The following is a 21,372-nucleotide window of genomic DNA, read 5'->3' on the forward strand; positions in this document are numbered from 1 at the left end:
TCGATCGAAGAACGAAAATAATTTGAAGAAGACATGTTTTTTATGAATCAAATTCGTGTGTAAAGAGAGTAAGAGGGAGGATGAAGATATGAAGTGAATGAAGAGGAAGAGGGGTGCTTGTATTTATAGTTGAAATCCTGCCGACAGACCGAGGAAATTCCGACGGAATTCCGATGGAAACGGCTAGTTCGTCGGAATTTCCTCGGAATTTTTAAAATCCCCCAACGGCTATAATATATCCTCGGAATTAATCGGTTTTTTCCGAGGAATACGTTTTTCCTCGGTATTCCATAAGAATATTCCGACGGATTAATATTTCCTCAGAATTCCGTCGGTATATTCCGAGGAAACCAAATTTTGTGTTTCCTCGGAATATCTTCGGAAATTCCTCGGGATATTCCGAGGATTTCATTTTCCGTCGGAATGTCCGTCAGAATACCGCTGTTTTCTTGTAGTGTAGGGATTAAGGTGAAACTTCTCCATGGGGTTCTTCATCTTGATGAGCTTGATTCGCCTCTTATAGGCTTTATCTCTCTATGTTTAACTTTCGTTGTACCGTCGAGCATGGCTCTGGGATCTTCTGTTTCAGTTATAAATTTTCACGCTCTTTGAGCCTTTAATATAAGTTGGTGTTACCAAAAAAAAAAGAGTTGCGAAAAAAGCCAAAGAGGTTGCTTAGTCTTTGTTCATCGACGTCTTCCTGAAAGAGAAAGTCCAACCAACCGATACAAAGCCTTCATCTGCAACTTTCCTTTTTAGTCATATTCTTTATACGTCCAATTGCAGATCCTTCGCACAATTGCAATAAACCAAGGAACACCATTTGGTTTGGTTAGAATCCCGGTTTAAAGTTCAATGCGTGGCTATACGCAATATTAACTCAACCCTCAACAGGTTCCAAGAGCTGGGAATCCTCAGAGATTCTCCAATATCTGCTACTACAAACCCTAGAACCTCTCTGATTCTTCTTATGCAAACTTTTTACTGCCAAAAATGGAAACCTGAGGAGAGAGAAGAGCAGGTGTGAGGAAAAAGAGTATAAATGGAAATACAAACAAATGGTGATTGGTGAAACACAATCTGCCAGAGATAATTTCTCAGAAGAAACTTGGAAATAACACTTGTTCAGGCTGTCGGTTTAGGTAGAATACTGATCTTCATAAGGATTGATAATTGCAGGTATATGGACCAGAAGCACAGGAATATGCAAATGAGCCATCCACTGCATCATGCTACGTGATGCATAATCAACCAAACCTATGATCTCCTCTTCAGTTGAAAACAGCACAACATGATCTGGGAGCTGGACAATGGGAACTGTGTTGATTAATGTTCTTCATCTCTCTTTGTGCATATGAAAATGAAAAGCTCTTCGAAACTTTTGCTTGTGTGGGTCAGTGGGTGTAATATTGAAAACCAAATCATTGTGTGTTGTGTCGCAAGCGTAATTGTAATCAAAACGGTCAAAATCCTCCTTTTTAAGTGTACAATTAAGATTTTTATACCAAAGTGTACAAATAACTTTATACCAAATTTATACTCACCACGCAAAATCGGTACATCACACAACAAGTTTATTTATTTTTGGTACATAGCATTTTGAGGTATCACTCACACTTGCGTCTATAAAACCTCACAAAAGTAAAATAAATAAAAAACACACAAGGCGCATAAAAGTTTCTTAACACCAAATTCAAAACAATCATAACATGAGGCAAGAAAATACGATACAATTACAGAAGCTGAAGACAAATAGTTGCAACTCAAGAAATGGATTGTCTCGGAAGCTGTGAGCTGTGGAGTTGCATGTCTTATATGAGAGCGACCAGAGAATATTAATTAAAGCAGATGTGAAGTGACGGTTGATGTAAGATAAACACTGAAAAACATGTTATATGCTTTTTGTTTTTTACCTGATACGGATGGATCCACCTAGTCTTCAGTAGCTTCATCTTCCCACTCAAGTCCTCCCAACCATTCTCCATTGTCTGCAACTACTAGGTTAATGTCATTTCCTTCTAACCTCTCCTTGTTAAATGGAAGCCTCTTCAGCTTTGGACAATTTTTTATAAGCATGCTCTTTAGACATAGCAATTTCAACCGTTCCCAGTAGATAGTCTTCAGTTCCACCAAAGAAATTAAGTGAATCGTATGTAGTTTTCGAAAGGGTACAATACTCGATCCCTCCTTTAGTATACCAGAAACCTTTTCTCTGCTTATAATTTCTTCCAATTCCGGTGATGGCCCCATAATTTTTTGTAACACTTTCTCTGAATATCATTTTTTGCCAGTGACATTCTTCTCACCGATTTCCAGTCCCTAACCTCAGGCATCTGATGCAGTCCAGCACCTGTCTTGACGATAAATTTCTCTTCCTCTTCCCCAAAATTAGATGCAACCCAAAGAGCCATTTGGCGAAGTACATCATGTATTGTTAAAAACTCTAAAGTTTCAACAGGCATCAATAGACATGCACTAATGAGGATACCAATTATCCTATAACCTTGGTTGATTGCTCTTTCTCTATCTCCACCTCCATCTATGACCCCTTCGGATATCCAGTACTCGACCAACATGGTTTTAGCAATCTCATCATCTTCTGGAAATAAAGCACAGTACTTGAAACATTGCTGTACTGTCTCGTCCCCGAGATCATCATAGCTAAGCTTCAAAACTTTAAGAATCTCGTCTTTAACTTCTGGATAGCTGGTCGCATTTGTATTTAGAACATCAATCGTATACTGCCACTCGCGTACTGACGTTTTGCATGCCATTGTTTCCCCAATAACGTTGAGTGCTAGGGGTAAGCCTTTACATTTCTCACATATTTTTTTTGCTAGCTGGAGGATCTCTGGATCATTTTCTATTGTCGTACCTCTCACTTTCTGACGGAATAGTTCCCAAGCATGCTCCGGGTCTAGATGCTTGACTTCCAAGTCATGAGATCCCATACGCCCACAAACTTTTTTCGAGCGAGTGGTAAAGACGACCTTGCTTCCATTTTCTGGTGAGGGTAATGGAATCCCAATCTCTTCTTCTAAATCCACTTTCCTCCATATGTCATCTAATAACATAACGAATCTTCTCTTTCCAAGAACACCATATATATGAGAAGTTTTCTCTTTTTGAGTTTTTTTCTTCCAGGCCTCGTCACAGATGCCTAGTCTTTCACCGATATCATTTTGGATCTTTTCAACTTGTAGATTTTTAGACACCAATACAAATATCACCACCGCAAATTCATCTTTTTTTTCAAGTAACTTCTGGTTGATTTGTTTGAGAAGGGTGGTTTTACCTATTCCACCCATACCGTAAAGACCCAAGATTCCGACCTCCTTCTCCATGAGTCTCAAGCATCTTCTCTAAACCGACTGTGGGTTGAGTGGCTCTCTCCACTATACCAGGTGGAGGACCCATCCTAGCCACCTCACCAGAAGGTTTCGAAGACAAGGTGTCTGTTTGTGCGGTTGATTAGAATGATGAACGTAGGAAAGGGGTGACTAAAGACGCTTTTATTAGAATCAAACAAGAGGTTACAAGATTGACGGGAAATAAGGAGACAAGATCAAAGGTTTAAGCAACAGGATCAAAGAGATGATTAGGAAACCCTAGATCTAGCCGCTTCTGTGTGTGTTGTCCAAAAGTCCTCCTTTCGTTGTCTCCTCATCTCCTCTTATAGTGTCCTCGTCCGTGATGCCCTAATCGTGTCGTCCTTTGGGCCCTGTCGTTAAAGGCCGAGTATGCGGGCCTTGGTACTGTTCTCTATAAGCCGAGCATATTTAGTAGGCTTAGCTGATCGGCTAAAAGTACTCTGGGGTCGAGCCGACATCTTTAGCCGCTTAAACCGACTAAACTGGTCAAGCTTGCCGGGCTAGGGCCTGTTATTCGATGGGCCTTGTGGAGGGATGTAATCCATCTCCTACAATAAGTCCCCCCCCAGTTCACTTGTGAGCGGCGTAGCGGTCTCAGTGAATTTGTGGGTCAGGTTCGTTCGTATATCAGGTCCTAGTGTGTTTAGTCGCACGCCGTTTTATTAACGTTTCTAGTCGCTTAGAGTAGTACTTCTTCATGATCTGCTTTGCTCGCCGAGGTTTTTGTTACGGAGGCACGTTTTACTCGGTAGGCGAATTACCCCGATATAAGAGCTCAAGCTTATCTCATCGGTTTACGTTAGAAAACCAGTTTAGACCGAAATCGGGGATTAATTTCAGTCTGGCATCTCGATTAGAGATCGGTTTGAACGAGAAACCGAACCGTGGCGAGTAAGCCTTTGGGTATTTAGGCGGCCTTTGAGGCCCATTTAGGTTTCTGTAGACCTAATGATTGCGCTTCGGAGGATGTGCCCTTGTTTTTGCTATAAATAGGCTCCTCCCTTTCGCTTTCGTCATTCTTCTCTGCAAGTTCAGGTATTCTGCTTTCTCTCCCTTCTCTCTACTTTTACTTTCTCTCTCTAGGTACGTTTCTCCTTACACAGGCTTGTCGGTATCGTCTGGCGGTTGTAGTCGTCCCCTAAATCCAGGATCATGCCTCTGAGAGGTCGTTTGTCGCGAGAAGAAAAAGGTAAGGGCGTCGCAGATTCTCCGAGTCCGACCAGAGATGAACGGGTAGCTGACAGCCCACTGGATGATTTCGACTTGATTCATCGCGACGCTCTTCGGGATTTAGACAATATGACCCTATCTCAACGCCTTTTGGTCGCTGATGCTCATAAGATGATCCGTGACGAACGCGCGGATCGCGTTGAAGTCGGGAGCAGTGACGTGAGCGGTAGCGGCTATGAAGCGTCTAGCCAAACCTCAAGATCTTTGAGACGAGCTAGTTGGGAGATTCCTTTCGACCAGATAGACTGCCGACCCACGATCTATCATCCTGGCGGGATCTTCGAAGAACTCGGCCCACTCCCGTCCGAATTGCTTCGTGACCCGCGGGCTCAGTCATGGGGGAATGTCTTCGATTCTTGCTTCTCTCACAAGACGGTGAGGGATTTATTGAGGCGAAGTGGAGGTGCCGGCGTTACATACATCATTCCTTCAAAGGGACAGCGTCCTTGGTCGCCTCCGATTGGCTATCAGTGTGTCTATGAGTCTTATTTTGGAGACCATACGAAGCTCTGGTTTCCAATTCCCCGATTGATCACGTCGTACGCATTCCATCGGGACATCGCCATCTGTCGGTTGCTTAACGGGCCGCTGCGCATCGCGGTTATGCTAATGGTGATGGCAGCGGAGATAGATGTTTTGATGAGTGTGAGAGTATTCGAAGAGTTAACTTTTATGAAGGCGGAGGCACATGGAATATTTTCAGTGAAGATGCGCTCGAGCTACAACGTCTTGTCAGGGCACCCGAGCAAGACGAAGGACTGGCAGCGCTCATATTTTTACGTCAAATCTGACGAGCATGCCTTCTCGGAGCCACCTGGGGACGACTACCGCGTTCTATGGAACAAAACGCTTGGTAGATAGTGTTTGTTGTCATCATGCCTTATTCGAGTATCCTAACGGCGTGTTTCTTGTTGTTGCAGTCCGTCACCCGAATACGATTGCATACCCGGAGAAATTCTTCGAGAGTGCTCAGGCGATCGCGGCTCACAGTCATCTTCGTTGGCCTGATCTTAGTTGAGAGTGGATAAGACGTCAAGAAGCTCGGATTGCTAGAGGTGAGTTCATCGGTCTTTCTCCAAGAAGTTCTATCAACAACTTAGTCTCTCTTCTTTTTTTTTACAGCTGATTGGGAATCGAGGCTTCCTGTTGTACTCGGGCCCCGTAAGTCGCGTCTGTCCCTTTTTACTCGGAAACAGCAGAAACTTCTGGACGAAGCTAGGAAGATGGACGGAGTGTCGGATTTGAGTGCACTGTTGAAGGGGAAGCTGCAATTGCTTTCGAAGAAGTCAATTCCTGCCGATGTACAAGGGTCCACCAGTTCTGACGCAGGCCGAGCTTCCAAGGAAGGAGCTCCTGTTTTAGTCGACAAAGACGTTGGGGCGGAGCCTCCTGCCTCAAGTCCTAAAAAGAAGAAGAAGAGCAAGAAACCCAGGAGGAAAGCAACCGAAGAGCTTCCTCTTGAAGAGATCGCTTCTCTCGACGAAACCTCCGAGGGTTTGGAAGCAAGGAAGGGAGAGAGAGGAAGGAAGAGACCTTACGAAGGGGCTACTTCCTCTATTGATCGCGGCGAGGCGCCGGCAGTAGGACGAGAAGGCGCTACAAGGGGTTCCGTCGAGTCTGACCGTTCCGAAGCGGCGCCTGAAGATCGTCCCAGAAAGAAGAAGAAGAAGAAGTCCGTCGAGGCAGAGCCGCGTCCTTCTGATGCGGAGATGGACCTCGTCGAAGTTGTCGCGGGAGGTGACGTTTCTCTTGAAACCCCTCCTGAGGAGAGAGAGGTCTCAGCGTGGAGCAGTGATCCTATTACGGGTGAGAGATCTATTCCTGATCCATCTGCGAGGAAAGGGTCTCGTACAGAGGGTTCTACTGCGAGGAGGAAGAAGATCGAGTTCCCCGATCGCGTCGAGTTTGCCTACAACGAGACGACCCCCCTAATCCTTAATTCTCTTAGGTGCGCGGAGCTGACGCGCCAAATTCATGGTGGGACGAAGGAGATGCCACAGTTGGACGACCTTTACTTTAAGAATGAATACATAGACGTTGCTTCCTCGAGAGCTCGGGTAATTGCGCTACCCTTCATACTTTATCTCATTATTCAATTCGTCGGGTTTATTCATCTCACGTGGTCTGTGTTTGTCGTTTTTACAGAGTGACGGGAGTATGAACTTTCTCGTTGAGAAATACGATAGTGCTCTGAAACAGACGATGATCCAGTTGGGATCTTCGGAGAAGCATGCCCATACGAGGTTGAAGGTCATCGAGAGAGTAAGGGCGGAGCATAAGAAGGCCAACGAGAAGGCCGCAGAGGAGAAAGAGATTCTTCGAGTAAAGTTCGAAGAACTGGAGGGCAAGCTTAAGTCTTCCAGCGAGGCGAGGAAAGAGCTCGTCCGAGAGAAAAGTCATTTGGAGCAAGCGGCTGCGAACCTGGAGAAGGAGAAGACCGAGCTAGTCGAAGAGAGAGATGCCGCGGTAGACAAACTAATCAGAGAGAGGCAACGCTTGAGGGACTCCCGGGGTTTGGAGGTTACTCGTGAGAGGGAAAGAGTCGAGGCTGCTATGGCTGAGAAGGCAAGTCGCCGTTTTGATCGCGTGCGCGACCATTTTACTCGCCTAGAGGCTTTTGAGAAGGCGAAGAACCTGTATGGTCAAGCTTCGGGAACGAAGAAGTGCCTCGAGGTTATAAAGGCGAGTGGGACGGAGATCCCCCAAGAAATGATCGATGTCTTCGCTGAGCAGGAGAAACTTTACGAGGCGGAGGTTATGAAACTCCGAGTAGAGCCGCTATCTGATAGTGACCTTACACTTTCTCCGCTGGTCCTTCTTTCTCGTTTCGCCGATGACCGGTTCAGAACGTCATTCGATCCCTATGGGTCGAACGTAAATTTGATCGGGCCAGAGATGGCTTCTCGGCTCGTTACCTCGCTCGAAGTTGTTGAGGAGCCATCAGAGGAGCCACTGGTTGATGTCACGTCTATCCCTACCGAGCCTGTCAAGTCCCCGGTGGGAAGCGGTTTTGACGAGCGCCCAGAGAATGAGAATCTGAAGGGGTTTCCTGGAAAGGACGGCCTCGCGATAGGCGACACTCTGGTTCGAGTGGGAGAGACCGAGAACGTGGGCATCGAGGTTCCTGTGCTCGTCTCGGATTCTTCCTCCGAAGGACGAGAGGATGGGGAGGAGGATAACGATGGAATCGAGGAGGCGTCGCTACCACGTCCCGCTGAGGAGGAGACGATCTACGAAGCTGGGGATACAGATGTTCCTCCACTTCCCGTTGACTCTCTTGCCTCTATTCCTACTCGGGCGGAGGACCCGACTGCTGCCGCTACCAAGGGTCCTGACGATCAAGATTCTGTTCCTTGACGTTTCACTTATGTTCTTATCTGTTTGTGGTCTTGATAGACCCTGTTGTTGTACGATTAGACATGCTTTTATTTTATTGGCAAGTCGCTGCTTTAAGCGGACTTTAAATTTGTGGGTTGTGTTTCTCATCTGTACTTGCAAACTTTGTTAAAGTAAATGTCAGTATCTTTAGTGTCTCGCGATGTGTTCGCTTAGAAACAATAGATTCCTGACCTTTGGCTTTTGCAAATAGATAAGAAAACGAACCGCTAGGGGATTTATTCAGCTCTTGTCGCGTTTCGATCGAGACGACGTCTAGGCGCATCGTTCTATATCGAAAACAAGGGACTGGATCTAAGAGTGGAAGGTTCTTTCGTCCGTTTCCTCAATGACAATCGAGTAATTGGGTAGCTAGTCCATTACGCGTTTAGTCGAGGAAAGGTTAAAGATTCACTCCGTTTAGTCGGTCAATGCTCCTTGGGCATAGGTGACTAGCGACTGTTGGGTCCTCAGGCTAAGTGTCTGATCAGGACAAAGCCAGGAAATTGAACGATAGTGTCCGCGTATCTCCTGCTGGAGACACGGGAGCCGTTGGGTTTGATAACATGCATCCACTCAGTAGAAGTTGAGACAAAGAACAAGATTTTGACTTTGATTTTGTTACAGCTGGACCTGTTTAAGGCTGCCTACGTACCTCGGTTGAGGATCAAGCCATTCGTAGTTCGTTTTTCCCGAGTAAAAGTGGCCGTGAGTGGCGCATTTACTCGGTCGAGTAGAAGTGACCACGGGGTGCATCTACTCGGTTTTTTTTTTTTTTTTTTTTTTTTTGAGATACACCTACGAGTAGAAACGTCTTAGGTGCATCGAGTTCCATGATCGGGGAACTTCTTCGTTACGTGAAGTTTGAAGTCGGTATACTCCGGGTTTGACGACTTTGATGATTTTATAAGGTCCCTCCCACCTGGCGCCGAGTTTACCGGCGTTTAGCTCCTTAGTGTTTTCAAACACCTTGCGCATGACGAGGTCACCGAGTTCCAGAGGTCGGGCACGGACCCTTTTGTTGTAGTAACTCTCGATCTGGTGTTGATAGTTCTGGATGCGCAGCAGAGCTTGATCTCGTCGTTCTTCTATCTCATCAAGGGCGTCGAGTAGCATTTCCTTGTTGAGTTCGACGTATTGAGGCATCTTGGAGCGTCGGAGGCTTGAAACGTTGACTTCAGCGGGAGCCATGGCTTCTACACCGTAGGCGAGGGAGAAAGGTGTCGATTTAGTCGATCCTCGCGGCGTTGTGCGATGGCTCCATAGGACCCCATCGAGCTCGTCGGCCCAGTGACCCTTTTTCAGATCCAGACGCTTTTTAATGCCATCGATGATGAGTTTATTGGAGGATTCTGCCTGGCCATTACCTTGCGGGTAACGAGGAGTGGAGGGGCTTAGTCGAATGTTCCATTTGCCACAGAACTCCTTGAAGTTGCCTGACATGAACTGCGATCCGTTATCGGTAACGATCTCATAAGGTAAACCGTGGCGGCAAATAATATTTTTCCAGACGAAACCGCGGACTTCTTTGTCCGTGACTTGAGCGTATGCTTCAGCTTCGATCCATTTGGTAAAGTAGTCGGTGAGGACGAGGATGAAGCGTCTTTGGCGGGAACAGGGAAGTGGTCCAATGATGTCCATTGCCCATCGCATGAACGGGTATGGAGCGGTGGTTGTTCGCAACATTTCGGTTGGACAATGGATACTAGGTGCGTGCCGTTGGCACTTGTCGCAGCTTCTCGCGTAAGACTCGCAATCTGCGTTCATTGTTGGCCAGAAGAAGCCTAAGCTCCTTACTTTGATTGCTAATGCACGTCCGCCCGAATGATTTCCGCCAGCGCCTTCGTGCGTCTCTGCCATAACCCTTGCTGTCTCGTCGCCATGAATGCATTTTAGGAGTACTTTACTCGCGGTCCAGCGGTGTAGTTCATCGTCAAGAACGACGTAATGGGCGCTGCGTGTTTTTAGTCGGCGAGCTTCCCATTTGTCGTTTGGGAGTTCTCCCTTCGAGAGGTAGTCGATAAACTCAGTTCTCCAATCAGGACCAAATCCGTCGTCATCTGGAGTAGCGGGTTCGATGACCGGGGCAACGAGGGTTTGGTCGGTAGGAATATCGATGCTTGGTTTCTCGATACGATGTATCGGGATGGTTCGTTTAACTTGATCACGAAGCTTGCTGCCAAGGGCCGCGAGGGCGTCGGCGCAGACGTTTTCGCCTCTGGGAACTTTGATGAGTTCGAAGAACTCGAACTCTGCTGTCAGGCTTTGCACTATTTTGAGATAGGCATCCATTCGGTCGTTGCGGGCATCGTAGTCGCCGCTGAACTGACTGGCGACTAATTGAGAGTCGCAATAGGCGCTTAGTCGTTTAGCTTTTACGGCTTTTGCTAAGCGGAGTCCGGCGATCAGAGATTCGTATTCTGCTTCGTTGTTTGACGCGGGAAAGCCAAAGCTAAAAGACTGCCTGATTAGCTCTCCGGTCGGGGACTGTAGTTGGACTCCGGCTCCTGCTCCCTTGTTGGTCGATGATCCATCGACGTGCAGCGTCCAGTTTGAGCTTGGGAGTATAAGATCTTGTTCCAATTCTGGGGCCAACTCGACCAGGAAGTCCGCGAGGACTTGGGACTTCGCCGCTGTGCGGTTCTTGTAGGTAATATCGAGCTCGCCGAGTTCGATGGCCCACTTCGTGAGTCTGCCAGATCTGTTGGTGTTTTGGAGTATCGTTCGGAGAGGTTGATCAGTCAGTACCTCCACTGAATGTGACTGGAAATACGGTCGAAGCTTTCTTGCTGCCTCGACAACTGCTAAAGCCATCTTTTCCAGAGTCGGGTATCGCGTCTCTGGTCCGGTCATGCGTCTGCTTGTGTAGAAAATGGGCTTTTGTTCGCCGCGGTCTTCCTTTATCAGAATGCTGCTGACAGCAGCTTGTGACACCGCGACATAGAGAGATAGAACATCACCGACGTCCGGCTTAGCGAGTACTGGAGGTGTTGTCAGGTATTGCTTGAGTTGAGTAAATGCATCCTCGCACTTCTCATCCCAAATGAACTTCTTATTTCCTCGCAAGAGATCGTAAAAGGGGAGGCACTTGTCGGTGGATCTGGAGATGAAACGATTTAGAGCAGCTATCCGGCCCGTGAGTCGTTGTACTTCTCTACTGTTCCTCGGACTTGGGAGGTTCAGGACCGCAGATATTTGCTTCGGGTTCGCCTCGATTCCTGTGTGACTATGTAGCCGAGGAACTCGCCTGAAGAGACTCCGAATGTGCACTTTGCTGGGTTCAGCTTCATGCCGTATTTGTTGAGAGTTTCGAAGCATTCTTGAAGATGACGGAGGTGATCAATGGAATGGAGCGACTTAACCAACATGTCGTCGATGTACATTTCCATAGTGATGCCCAGCTTATCTGCGAACATCTTGTTTACAAGTCGTTGGTAGGTTGCTCCGCCGTTCTTCAAACCGAATGGCATGACCTTATAGCAGTAGGTTCCCTTATCTGTGATGAAGGCTGTCTTCTCGCGATCATCCGGGTGCATCATTATTTGATTGTATCCAGAGAAGGTGTCCATGAAGGTCAGCATCTCGTTTCCGGCCGTAGACTCGACTAAACGGTCAATGTTGGGAAGAGGGTAGCTATCCTTTGGGCAGGCTTTATTCAGATCGGTGAAGTCGACGCAGACGCGCCACTTGCCATTTTTCTTTTTGACGACTACCGGATTTGCCAACCATTCGGGGTAGCGGACCTCAGCGATCGAACCTGCGCCGAGTAGCTTGTCAACTTCTTCGTTTACGGCCTTCGACCTGTCAGGGCCGAGCTTACGTCGCTTCTGGCGGATAGGTTTGAATGTCGGGTCGACGTTTAGCTCGTGAGTCGTTATAGTCGGGTCAATGCCTTTCATGTCTGCCATAGACCAAGCGAATGTCGACACGTTCTTCTTGAGGAAGTTCAGAATTGACTGCTGCATTTCCTCAGAAAGGTATGCACCAACCCTTACGGTTCGACTTTGATCGGCGTCGTCAATAGGTAACTCGAGAATCTCGCTTTCCTGGGAACGGACTTTTGAGGTTGGGGGAGACACAGAATTAACGGGTAGAGATGACCGTTGGAGTTTGACTGTGGCGACTAGGAGATCCCTAGCGGCCTTTTGATCCCCTCGCAGCGTTTTTATCCTTCCGTCCGTGCCAGGGAACTTGACGCACTGGTGGTAGGTGGAAGGAACGGCTTGCATCGAGTGTAGCCAAGGGGTGCCGAGTATAGCGTGATAAGGAGCTTTTGTGCTTACAACGGCAAACTTAACCGTTCGAGTAACGCCACACGCGCGTACCGGGAGGCGGATCGTTCCCAAGATAGTTTCGGAGGATCCATTGAATCCGGTTAATGTCCTGGAAGACGCTTTTATGTCGTCAAGATCAACTCCCATCTTCTGTAGAGTTCCTCGGAAGATGAGGTCGACAGAACTTCCGGTGTCAATGAGGATCTTGGTGACATCATACTCTCCAATTCCAAGGACGACGAGAAGAGGATCATTATGGGGAGCGTGAACTCCTTCAGCGTCGTCCGGTGAGAAGGTTATCGGAATATGACTTGTCTGTTTAGTCGGCCACTTCTGGGAAGTCGTGACTTGTCGACGATAGTCTTTTACAGAACGGACAGTGTCTCCGCTAGGAGGGGAGCCTCCCATGATGACATTCAACGACTGTCCCGTTTGTACTCGCTTAGAGTCTAGCAAGGTGCGGAGGTCTGTGGATATGTTAGTGTCATGCGCTGGAGGTTGAAAATGACCTTTAGCTTGCTCCAACTGTCGTCGTAAGTCTGTTGGTTTTGAACGGTTGAGCTGTATGCGAAGGTCGCAGGCGCCAGCGTTGAGTTTATCTCGGAGGTCTGTAATTGGCCCTTTGTTGTTGTTAGCGTCGCTTGTCGAGATACGACGAGACTTCCGTGTGTCCAGCATCGTCCGGAGATCTTTGTGCTTGGGACTGCTATCATTTTTGGACTCGAACTTCCGCTTCAGGACGTCTCTCAGATCTCCGAGTACAGGCGCATCGTCGTTATCGTCGTCGGACGACAAAGATTGCTGAGAGAGTATAACCTCGATGCGTCTGCGATTAACAGGATGCTCTTCGTCGGCGGAGGAGTCTCCCTCACCGTTATCCTTCGGGTTTCCTCCTCGTCGTCTCGTCGTTGAGCGTCGTTTTGTCGATCTTTGCCGGTGGCTTTGCGTTGGACTCCGGCTCCTGCTCCCTTGTTGGTCGATGATCCATCGACGTGCAGCGTCCAGTTTGAGCTTGGGAGTATAAGATCTTGTTCCAATTCTGGGGCCAACTCGACTAGTAAGTCCGCGAGGACTTGGGACTTCGCCGCTGTGCGGTTCTTGTAGGTAATATCGAGCTCGCCGAGTTCGATGGCCCACTTCGTGAGTCTGCCAGATCTGTTGGTGTTTTGGAGTATCGTTCGGAGAGGTTGATCAGTCAGTACCTCCACTGAATGTGACTGGAAATACGGTCGAAGCTTTCTTGCTGCTTCGACAACTGCTAAAGCCAACTTTGCCGGAGTCGGGTATCGCGTCTCTGGTCCGGTCATGCGTCTGCTTGTGTAGAAAATGGGCTTTTGTTCGCCGCGGTCTTCCTTTATCAGAACGCTGCTGACAGCAGCTTGTGACACCGCGACATAGAGAGATAGAACATCACCGACGTCCGGCTTAGCGAGTACTGGAGGTGTTGTCAGGTATTGCTTTAGTTGAGTAAATGCATCCTCGCACTTCTCATCCCAAATGAACTTCTTATTTCCTCGCAAGAGATCGTAAAAGGGGAGGCACTTGTCGGTGGATCTGGAGATAAAACGATTTAGAGCAGCTATCCGGCTCGTGAGTCGTTGTACTTCTCTACTGTTCCTCGGACTTGGGAGGTTCAGGACCGCAGATATTTTCTTCGGGTTCGCCTCGATTGCTGCGTGACTATGTAGCCGAGGAACTCGCCTGAAGAGACTCCGAATGTGCACTTTGCTGGGTTCAGCTTCATACCGTATTTGTTGAGAGTTTCGAAGCATTCTTGAAGATGACGGAGGTGATCAATGGAATGGAGCGACTTAACCAACATGTCGTCGATGTACACTTCCATAGTGATGCCCAGCTTATCTGTGAACATCTTGTTTACAAGTCGTTGGTAGGTTGCTCCGGCGTTCTTCAAACCGAATGGCATGACCTTATAGCAGTAGGTTCCCTTATCTGTGATGAAGGCTGTCTTCTCGCGATCATCCGGGTGCATCATTATTTGATTGTATCCAGAGAAGGCGTCCATGAAGGTCAGCATCTCGTTTCCGCCCGTAGACTCGACTAAACGGTCAATGTTGGGAAGAGGGTAGCTATCCTTTGGGCAGGCTTTATTCAGATCGGTGAAGTCGACGCAGACGCGCCACTTGCCATTTTTCTTTTTGACGACTACCGGATTTGCCAACCATTCGGGATAGCGGACCTCAGCGATCGAACCTGCGCCGAGTAGCTTGTCAACTTCTTCATTTACAGCCTTCGACCTGTTAGGGCCGAGCTTACATCGCTTCTGGCGGATAGGTTTGAATGTCGGGTCGACGTTTAGCTCGTGAGTCGTTATAGTCGGGTCAATGCCTTTCATGTATGCCATAGACCAAGCGAATGTAGACACGTTCTTCTTGAGGAAGTTCAGAATTGACTGCTGCATTTCCTCAGAAAGGTATGCACCAACCCTTACGGTTCGACTTTGATCGGCGTCGTCAATAGGTAACTCGAGAATCTCGCTCTCCTGGGAACGGACTTTTGAGGTTGGGGGAGACACAGAATTAACGGGTAGAGATGACCGTTGGAGTTTGACTGTGGCGACTAGGAGATCCCTAGCGGCCTTTTGATCCCCTCGCAGCGTTTTTATCCTTCCGTCCGTGCTAGGGAACTTGACGCACTGGTGGTAGGTGGAAGGAACGGCTTGCATCGAGTGTAGCCAAGGGGTGCCGAGTATAGCATGATAAGGAGCTTTTGTGCTTACAACGGCAAACTTAACCGTTCGAGTAACGCCACACGCGCGTACCGGGAGGTGGATCGTTCCCAAGATAGTTTCGGAGGATCCATTGAATCCGGTTAATGTCCTGGAAGACGCTTTTATGTCGTCAAGATCAACTCCCATCTTCTGTAGAGTTCCTCGGAAGATGATGTCGACAGAACTTCCGGTGTCAATGAGGATCTTGGTGACATCATACTCTCCAATTCCAAGGACGACGAGAAAAGGATCATTATGGGGAATGTGAACTCCTTCAGCGTCGTCCGGTGAGAAGGTTATCGGAAGATGACTTGTCGGTTTAGTCGGCCACTTCTGGGAAGTCGCGACTTGTCGACGATAGTCTTTTATAGAACGGACAGTGTCTCCGCTAGGAGGGGAGCCTTCCATGATGACATTCAACGACTGTCCCGTTTGTACTCGCTTAGAGTCTAGCAAGGTGCGGAGGTCTGTGGATATGTTGGTGTCATGCGCTGGAGGTTGAAAATGACCTTTAGCTTGCTCCAACTGTCGTCGTAAGTCTGTTGGTTTTGAACGGTTGAGCTGTATGCGAAGGTCGCAGGCGCCAGCGTTGAGTTTATCTCGGAGGTCTGTAATTGGCCCTTTGTTGTTGTTAGCTTCGATTGTCGAGATACTACGAGACTTCCGTGTGTCCAGCATCGTCCGGAGATCTTTGTGCTTGGGACTGCTATCATTTTTGGACTCGAACTTCCGCTTCAGGACGTCTCTCAGATCTCCGAGTACAGGCGCATCGTCGTTATCGTCGTCGGACGACAAAGATTGCTGAGAGAGTATAACCTCGATGCGTCTGCGATTAACAGGATGCTCTTCGTCGGCGGAGGAGTCTCCCTCACCGTTATCCTTCGGGTTTCCTCCTCGTTGTCTCGTCGTTGAGCGTCGTTTTGTCGATCTTTGCCGGTGGCTTTGCGTTGAACTCCGGCTCCTGCTCCCTTGTTGGTCGATGATCCATCGACGTGCAGCGTCCAGTTTGAGCTTGGGAGTATAAGATCTTGTTCCAATTCTGGGGCCAACTCGACCAGTAAGTCCGCGAGGACTTGGGACTTCGCCGCTGTGCGGTTCTTGTAGGTAATATCGAGCTCGCCGAGTTCGATGGCCCACTTCGTGAGTCTGCCAGATCTGTTGGTGTTTTGGAGTATCGTTCGGAGAGGTTGATCAGTCAGTACCTCCACTGAATGTGACTGGAAATACGGTCAAAGCTTTCTTGCTGCTTCGACAACTGCTAAAGCTAACTTTGCCGGAGTCGGGTATAGCGTCTCTGGTCCGGTCATGCGTCTGCTTGTGTAGAAAATGGGCTTTTGTTCGCCGCGGTCTTCCTTTATCAGAACGCTGCTGACAGCAGCTTGTGACACCGCGACATAGAGAGATAGCACATCACCGACGTCCAGCTTAGCGAGTACTGGAGGTGTTGTCAGGTATTACTTTAGTTGAGTAAATGCATCCTCGCACTTCTCATCCCAAATGAACTTCTTATTTCCTCGCAAGAGATCGTAAAAGGGGAGGCACTTGTCGGTGGATCTGGAGATGAAACGATTTAGAGCAGCTATCCGGCCCGTGAGTCGTTGTACTTCTCTACTGTTCCTCGGACTTGGGAGGTTCAGGACCGCAGATATTTGCTTCGGGTTCGCCTCGATTCCTGCGTGACTATGTAGCCGAGGAACTCGCCTGAAGAGATTCCTAATGTGCACTTTGCTGGGTTCAGCTTCATGACGTATTTGTTGAGAGTTTCGAAGCATTCTTGAAGATGACGGAGGAGATCAATGGAATGAAGCGACTTAACCAACATGTCGTCGATGTACACTTCCATAGTGATGCCCAGCTTATCTGCGAACATCTTGTTTACAAGTCGTTGGTAGGTTGCTCCGGCGTTCTTCAAACCGAATGGCATGACCTTATAGCAGTAGGTTCCCTTATCTGTGATGAAGGCTGTCTTCTCGCGATCATCCGGGTGCATCATTATTTGATTGTATCCAGAGAAGGCGTCCATGAAGGTCAGCATCTCGTTTCCGCCCGTAGACTCGACTAAACGGTCAATGTTGGGAAGAGGGTAGCTATCCTTTGGGCAGGCTTTATTCAGATCGGTGAAGTCGACGCAGACGCACCACTTGCCATTTTTCTTTTTGACGACTACCGGATTTGCCAACCATTCGGGGTAGCGGACCTCAGCGATCGAACCTGCGCCGAGTAGATTGTCAACTTCTTCATTTACGGCCTTCGACCTGTCAGGGCCGAGCTTACATCGCTTCTGGCGGATAGGTTTGAATGTCGAGTTGACGTTTAGCTCGTGAGTCGTTATAGTCGGGTCAATGCCTTTCATGTCTGCCATAGACCAAGCGAATTTAGACACGTTCTTCTTGAGGAAGTTCAGAATTGACTGCTGCATTTCCTCGGAAAGGTATGCACCAACCCTTACGGTTCGACTTTGATCGGCGTCGTCAATAGGTAACTCGAGAATCTCGCTTTCCTGGGAACGGACTTTTGAGGTTGAGGGAGACACAGAATTAACGGGTAGAGATGACCGTTGGAGTTTGACTGTGGCGACTAGGAGATCCCTAGCGGCCTTTTGATCCCCTCGCAGCGTTTTTATCCTTCCGTCCGTGCTAGGGAACTTGACGCACTGGTGGTAGGTGGAAGGAACGGCTTGCATCGAGTGTAGCCAAGGGGTGCCGAGTATAGCGTGATACGGAGCTTTTGTGCTTACAACGACAAACTTAACCGTTCGAGTAACGCCACACGCGCGTACCGGGAGGCGGATCGTTCCCAAGATAGTTTCGATTGTCGAGATACGACGAGACTTCCGTGTGTCCAGCATCGTCCGGAGATCTTTGTGCTTGGGACTGCTATCATTTTCGGACTCGAACTTCCGCTTCAGGACGTCTCTCAGATCTCCGAGTACAGGCGCATCGTCGTTATCATCGTCGGACGGCAAAGATTGCTGAGAGAGTATAACCTCGATGCGTCTGCGATTAACAGGATGCTCTTCATCGGCGGAGGAGTCTCCCTCACCGTTATCCTTCGGGTTTCCTCCTCGTCGTCTCGTCGTTGAGCGTCGTTTTGTCGACCTTTGCCGGTGGCTTTGTGCTGGGCTCTTCTTTCCTTGTTCTTCCTCCAGCTCTTGCCAATCTTTGGTTTAGCTTTCAAGGGTTCGAACTTAAATTCACCGCTTGCAAGTGACGAGAGATAATGAGCGTAGAGTGATTTGCATTATGTGGTATCATGTCCCTTGACGTCGTGATATTTGCAATGCTTGGTGAGATCGACTGTCCTGGAAGGCCCCGCTGCTGACCCGGCTCCGGCTGTAGGTTGGGTGGTGCAAACAGTAACGACTGGTTTGTCGGGCGAATCGAGCTCCCTTACCCACTTGTTCCATCCCTCGCCGCGGACTACGAGAGTTGAAACCGGCACGTTGTTCTCATTGACGACATACATGTATCCGTCTTTGCGGCCGTTTTTGTCGGTTGGAGCATGCTGGCGCGGTTCTTGTCGCGTGTTGGCGTTTTTAGCCGCTGGCGCTTTGGGTGCGTTCATCTTGCTGAGAATGGCGTTAGTATCTTCTTCCATTCGGATGAAGTTGTCAGATCGCGCGATAGCGTCCTGGAGTGACGTAGTTGGGTTTTGGTATAAATCCTCCTGGAATTTAGAACGAACCCGCAACGTGTTCCGCAAGGCGTCAATGGCGATACCGTCTGGAATGTCAATCCTTGAGACTACGGTTTTGAACTTCTCCATGTAGTCGCGAAGACTCTGGTCTTTGGTTTGGTTGAGGTTCCACAAGCTAGAGGCAGTAGCGCTGCGCTTGGTGAACATAATGTAAGTCTTGAGAAAAGCTGCCGACAAGTCGCGGAAACTTCCGATGGAGTTTTCTTCTAACTGGGAAAACCAGGTTACGGCTTGCTCGAGGAGAGTTTCGACAAACAGTTGGTAGTAGCCTGCGTCCCTTTCTTCTTCTGGGAGTCAAGCCCGTGCCATCGCAATGTTGAAAGCTGTCATGTGTTCCACCGGGTCTCCGCTGGGTTTGTACTCGGGTAGGCGCAGTTTTTCTATTTTTCTGAGTTTGAGCTGGTCAGAGCACTAGTAAACGGAGTGCGTAAGGTTGCGGCGAGGACGCTCTCGATTTGCGGGGCCGCACTGGTTATTTGATGGATCTTCTCGCTCATTTGTTGGAAACTGAGTTTGAGCTCGGCGAGCTCGCGTATGGTTGCCAGATCAGAACCTACCGGGGGGTGGTCGGCGAGAAGGGTTTCGTTAGGCTCGGAGTCGTCTGAGAGATGTTCGCCTCCGGTCGCCGTCGGGTTGGTGTTAAAGAGGCGACGGCGTATCTGCTGGGGACGGCTTGTTTGGCCGTTGGGAGCTGTGAGGGCCGCGACCAGAGCAGCTAACTAGTCGTTGGTCGTCTTTTGGACTTCGTCTTGATGAGCAAGTCGAGCCATGATAGAGCTCATGAAATCTGTGGTGATGGGCGGCGCGGCTTCGGGCGTTGGGGTTGGTTCGCCGCCTGGAGCGTCGAGGGTGGCGCCGTTTTGAACCATGTAGATCTAGAACGTTACTTTAGTCGGCCCCACGGTGGGCTCCAATTGTTTGTGCAGGATTCGGTTGATTAGAATGATGAACGTAGGAATGGGGTGACTAAAGACTCTTTTATTAGAATCAAACAAGAGGTTACAAGATTGACGGGAAATAAGGAGACAAGATCAAAGGTTTAAGCAACAGGATCAAAGAGATGATTAGGAAACCCTAGATCTAGCCGCTTCTGTGTGTGTTGTCCAAAAGTCCTCCTTTCGTTGTCTCCTCATCTCCTCTTATAGTGTCCTCGTCCGTGATGCCCTAATCGTGTCGTCTTTTGGGCCCTGTCGTTAAAGGCCGAGTATGCGGGCCTTGGTACTGTTCTCTATAAGCCGAGCATATTTAGTCGGCTTAGCTGATCGGCTAAAAGTACTCTGGGGTCGAGCCGACATCTTTAACCGCTTAAGCCGACTAAACTGATCAAGCTTGCCGGGCTAGGGCCTCTTATTCGATGGACCTTGTGGAGGGATGTAATCCATCTCCTACTGTGTCTTTTACTTTCTTCAAAGTTTCTAATACATCTTTACCATAACGATATGTTAAAAAGAAGTTGCTAGAGCAGTACCCACACATAGACAACCTTTCTATTTTTGCAGTCCTATCTTCAAGCAGTTTAGTGACCTTTGGTTGGATGGCTAGCTTCGACTTTTGAAATCCATAGGTTGAATACGTCTCGTGCTCGCAAACCTTTTCGTTCTTCCATCTCAATTTGTTTCTGCAAGTCAGCCTTCACTGCTTCAAGGCATGGCGCAGCCTCTTGCAAATACTCAAGATTATCTTCCAGTTCGAAGATATACTTGGCTTTTTCAAAGAACGAACTTGTTGCAGGTTGTAAGCCGCTTGAAAGTACGTTTGAAAGTACACTTGAAAGTACGCTTGAAACGACGTTTCCCATCGTGTTCCAATAGGAGAAAAAAGGAAAGAGAAGATCAAAATGAAGAGAAGAACAAGAAGAACACCAACCTTTAAGCAAAAAAAGAAAGAAAAAGAAGAAACCAACCACTCCACTAGTTGAAACTCGAGAACGTGCAGAAATTGATTGTTTGAATGATTTTTAGATACAAGTTGATCATAAAATTATACGAATATGAAATCTTGTTTAATAGATATTTAGATTATATATATATCATTTAAATTAAAATATATGCCATTTAAAAATACATAACTATATATATATATTAATTTAGAAATTTACATTAAAAAGGAATATTAAGATCTCAATATTTAAGTTCAAAATTTGCATCATAAAAAAATTATAAATTACTAAAATTACTAAAAAAATCTCATGTTGAGTTTTTTTATTAATGGTTTATTTTTTTGTTACATAAATATACAAATATTAATAAAATCATATGAGTAGAAAGCTTTAACTAATAAATATTCATATTAAAATATACTATATATCTATGTAAATATCATTTAAATTTAGTTATATACCATTTTGTTTTAACGATAAATTATGTACTATATAAAATAAATAAATTAATTTTTATTTATCAAATAAAATTATTTTTAATTTGATTTATGTGATTACTCCAATCTCGATTATTTGATATATATCTTAATTTATGATATGTAAATGAACACAATATAAAAAAATGATCTGTATACATAATTTTCATTTTTTGCAAATTGTGAATTCTAACATAGTTGATATAATATAATTCTCTTTGTCAACCAATTAAGGGATGACTTTTTCTAGGTCTTATTCATATTCATGTAATATAATTGTCTTTGTCAACCAATTAAAGATGCCAACAAATTAAGGATGATTTTTTCTAAGTTCTTATTCATG

At 47.3% G+C, this 21,372-nt stretch overlaps 1 protein-coding gene across 1 annotated transcript; it reads right to left on the minus strand.

Moving 5' to 3' along the window:
- Positions 1 to 1,293: 1,293 nt before the first annotated feature.
- LOC125575557 (probable disease resistance protein At1g61300) lies at positions 1,294 to 4,557 on the minus strand. Its single transcript, XM_048766301.1, has one exon. It carries the CDS (start codon positions 3,342 to 3,344, stop codon positions 2,217 to 2,219), a length of 1,128 nt encoding a protein of 375 aa, XP_048622258.1. The 5' UTR covers positions 3,345 to 4,557; the 3' UTR covers positions 1,294 to 2,216.
- Positions 4,558 to 21,372: the final 16,815 nt, after the last annotated feature.

The sequence above is a fragment of the Brassica napus genome, chromosome C8, assembly GCF_020379485.1.
Source record: "Brassica napus cultivar Da-Ae chromosome C8, Da-Ae, whole genome shotgun sequence".
In the NCBI taxonomy this organism is placed as follows: Eukaryota; Viridiplantae; Streptophyta; class Magnoliopsida; order Brassicales; family Brassicaceae; genus Brassica; species Brassica napus.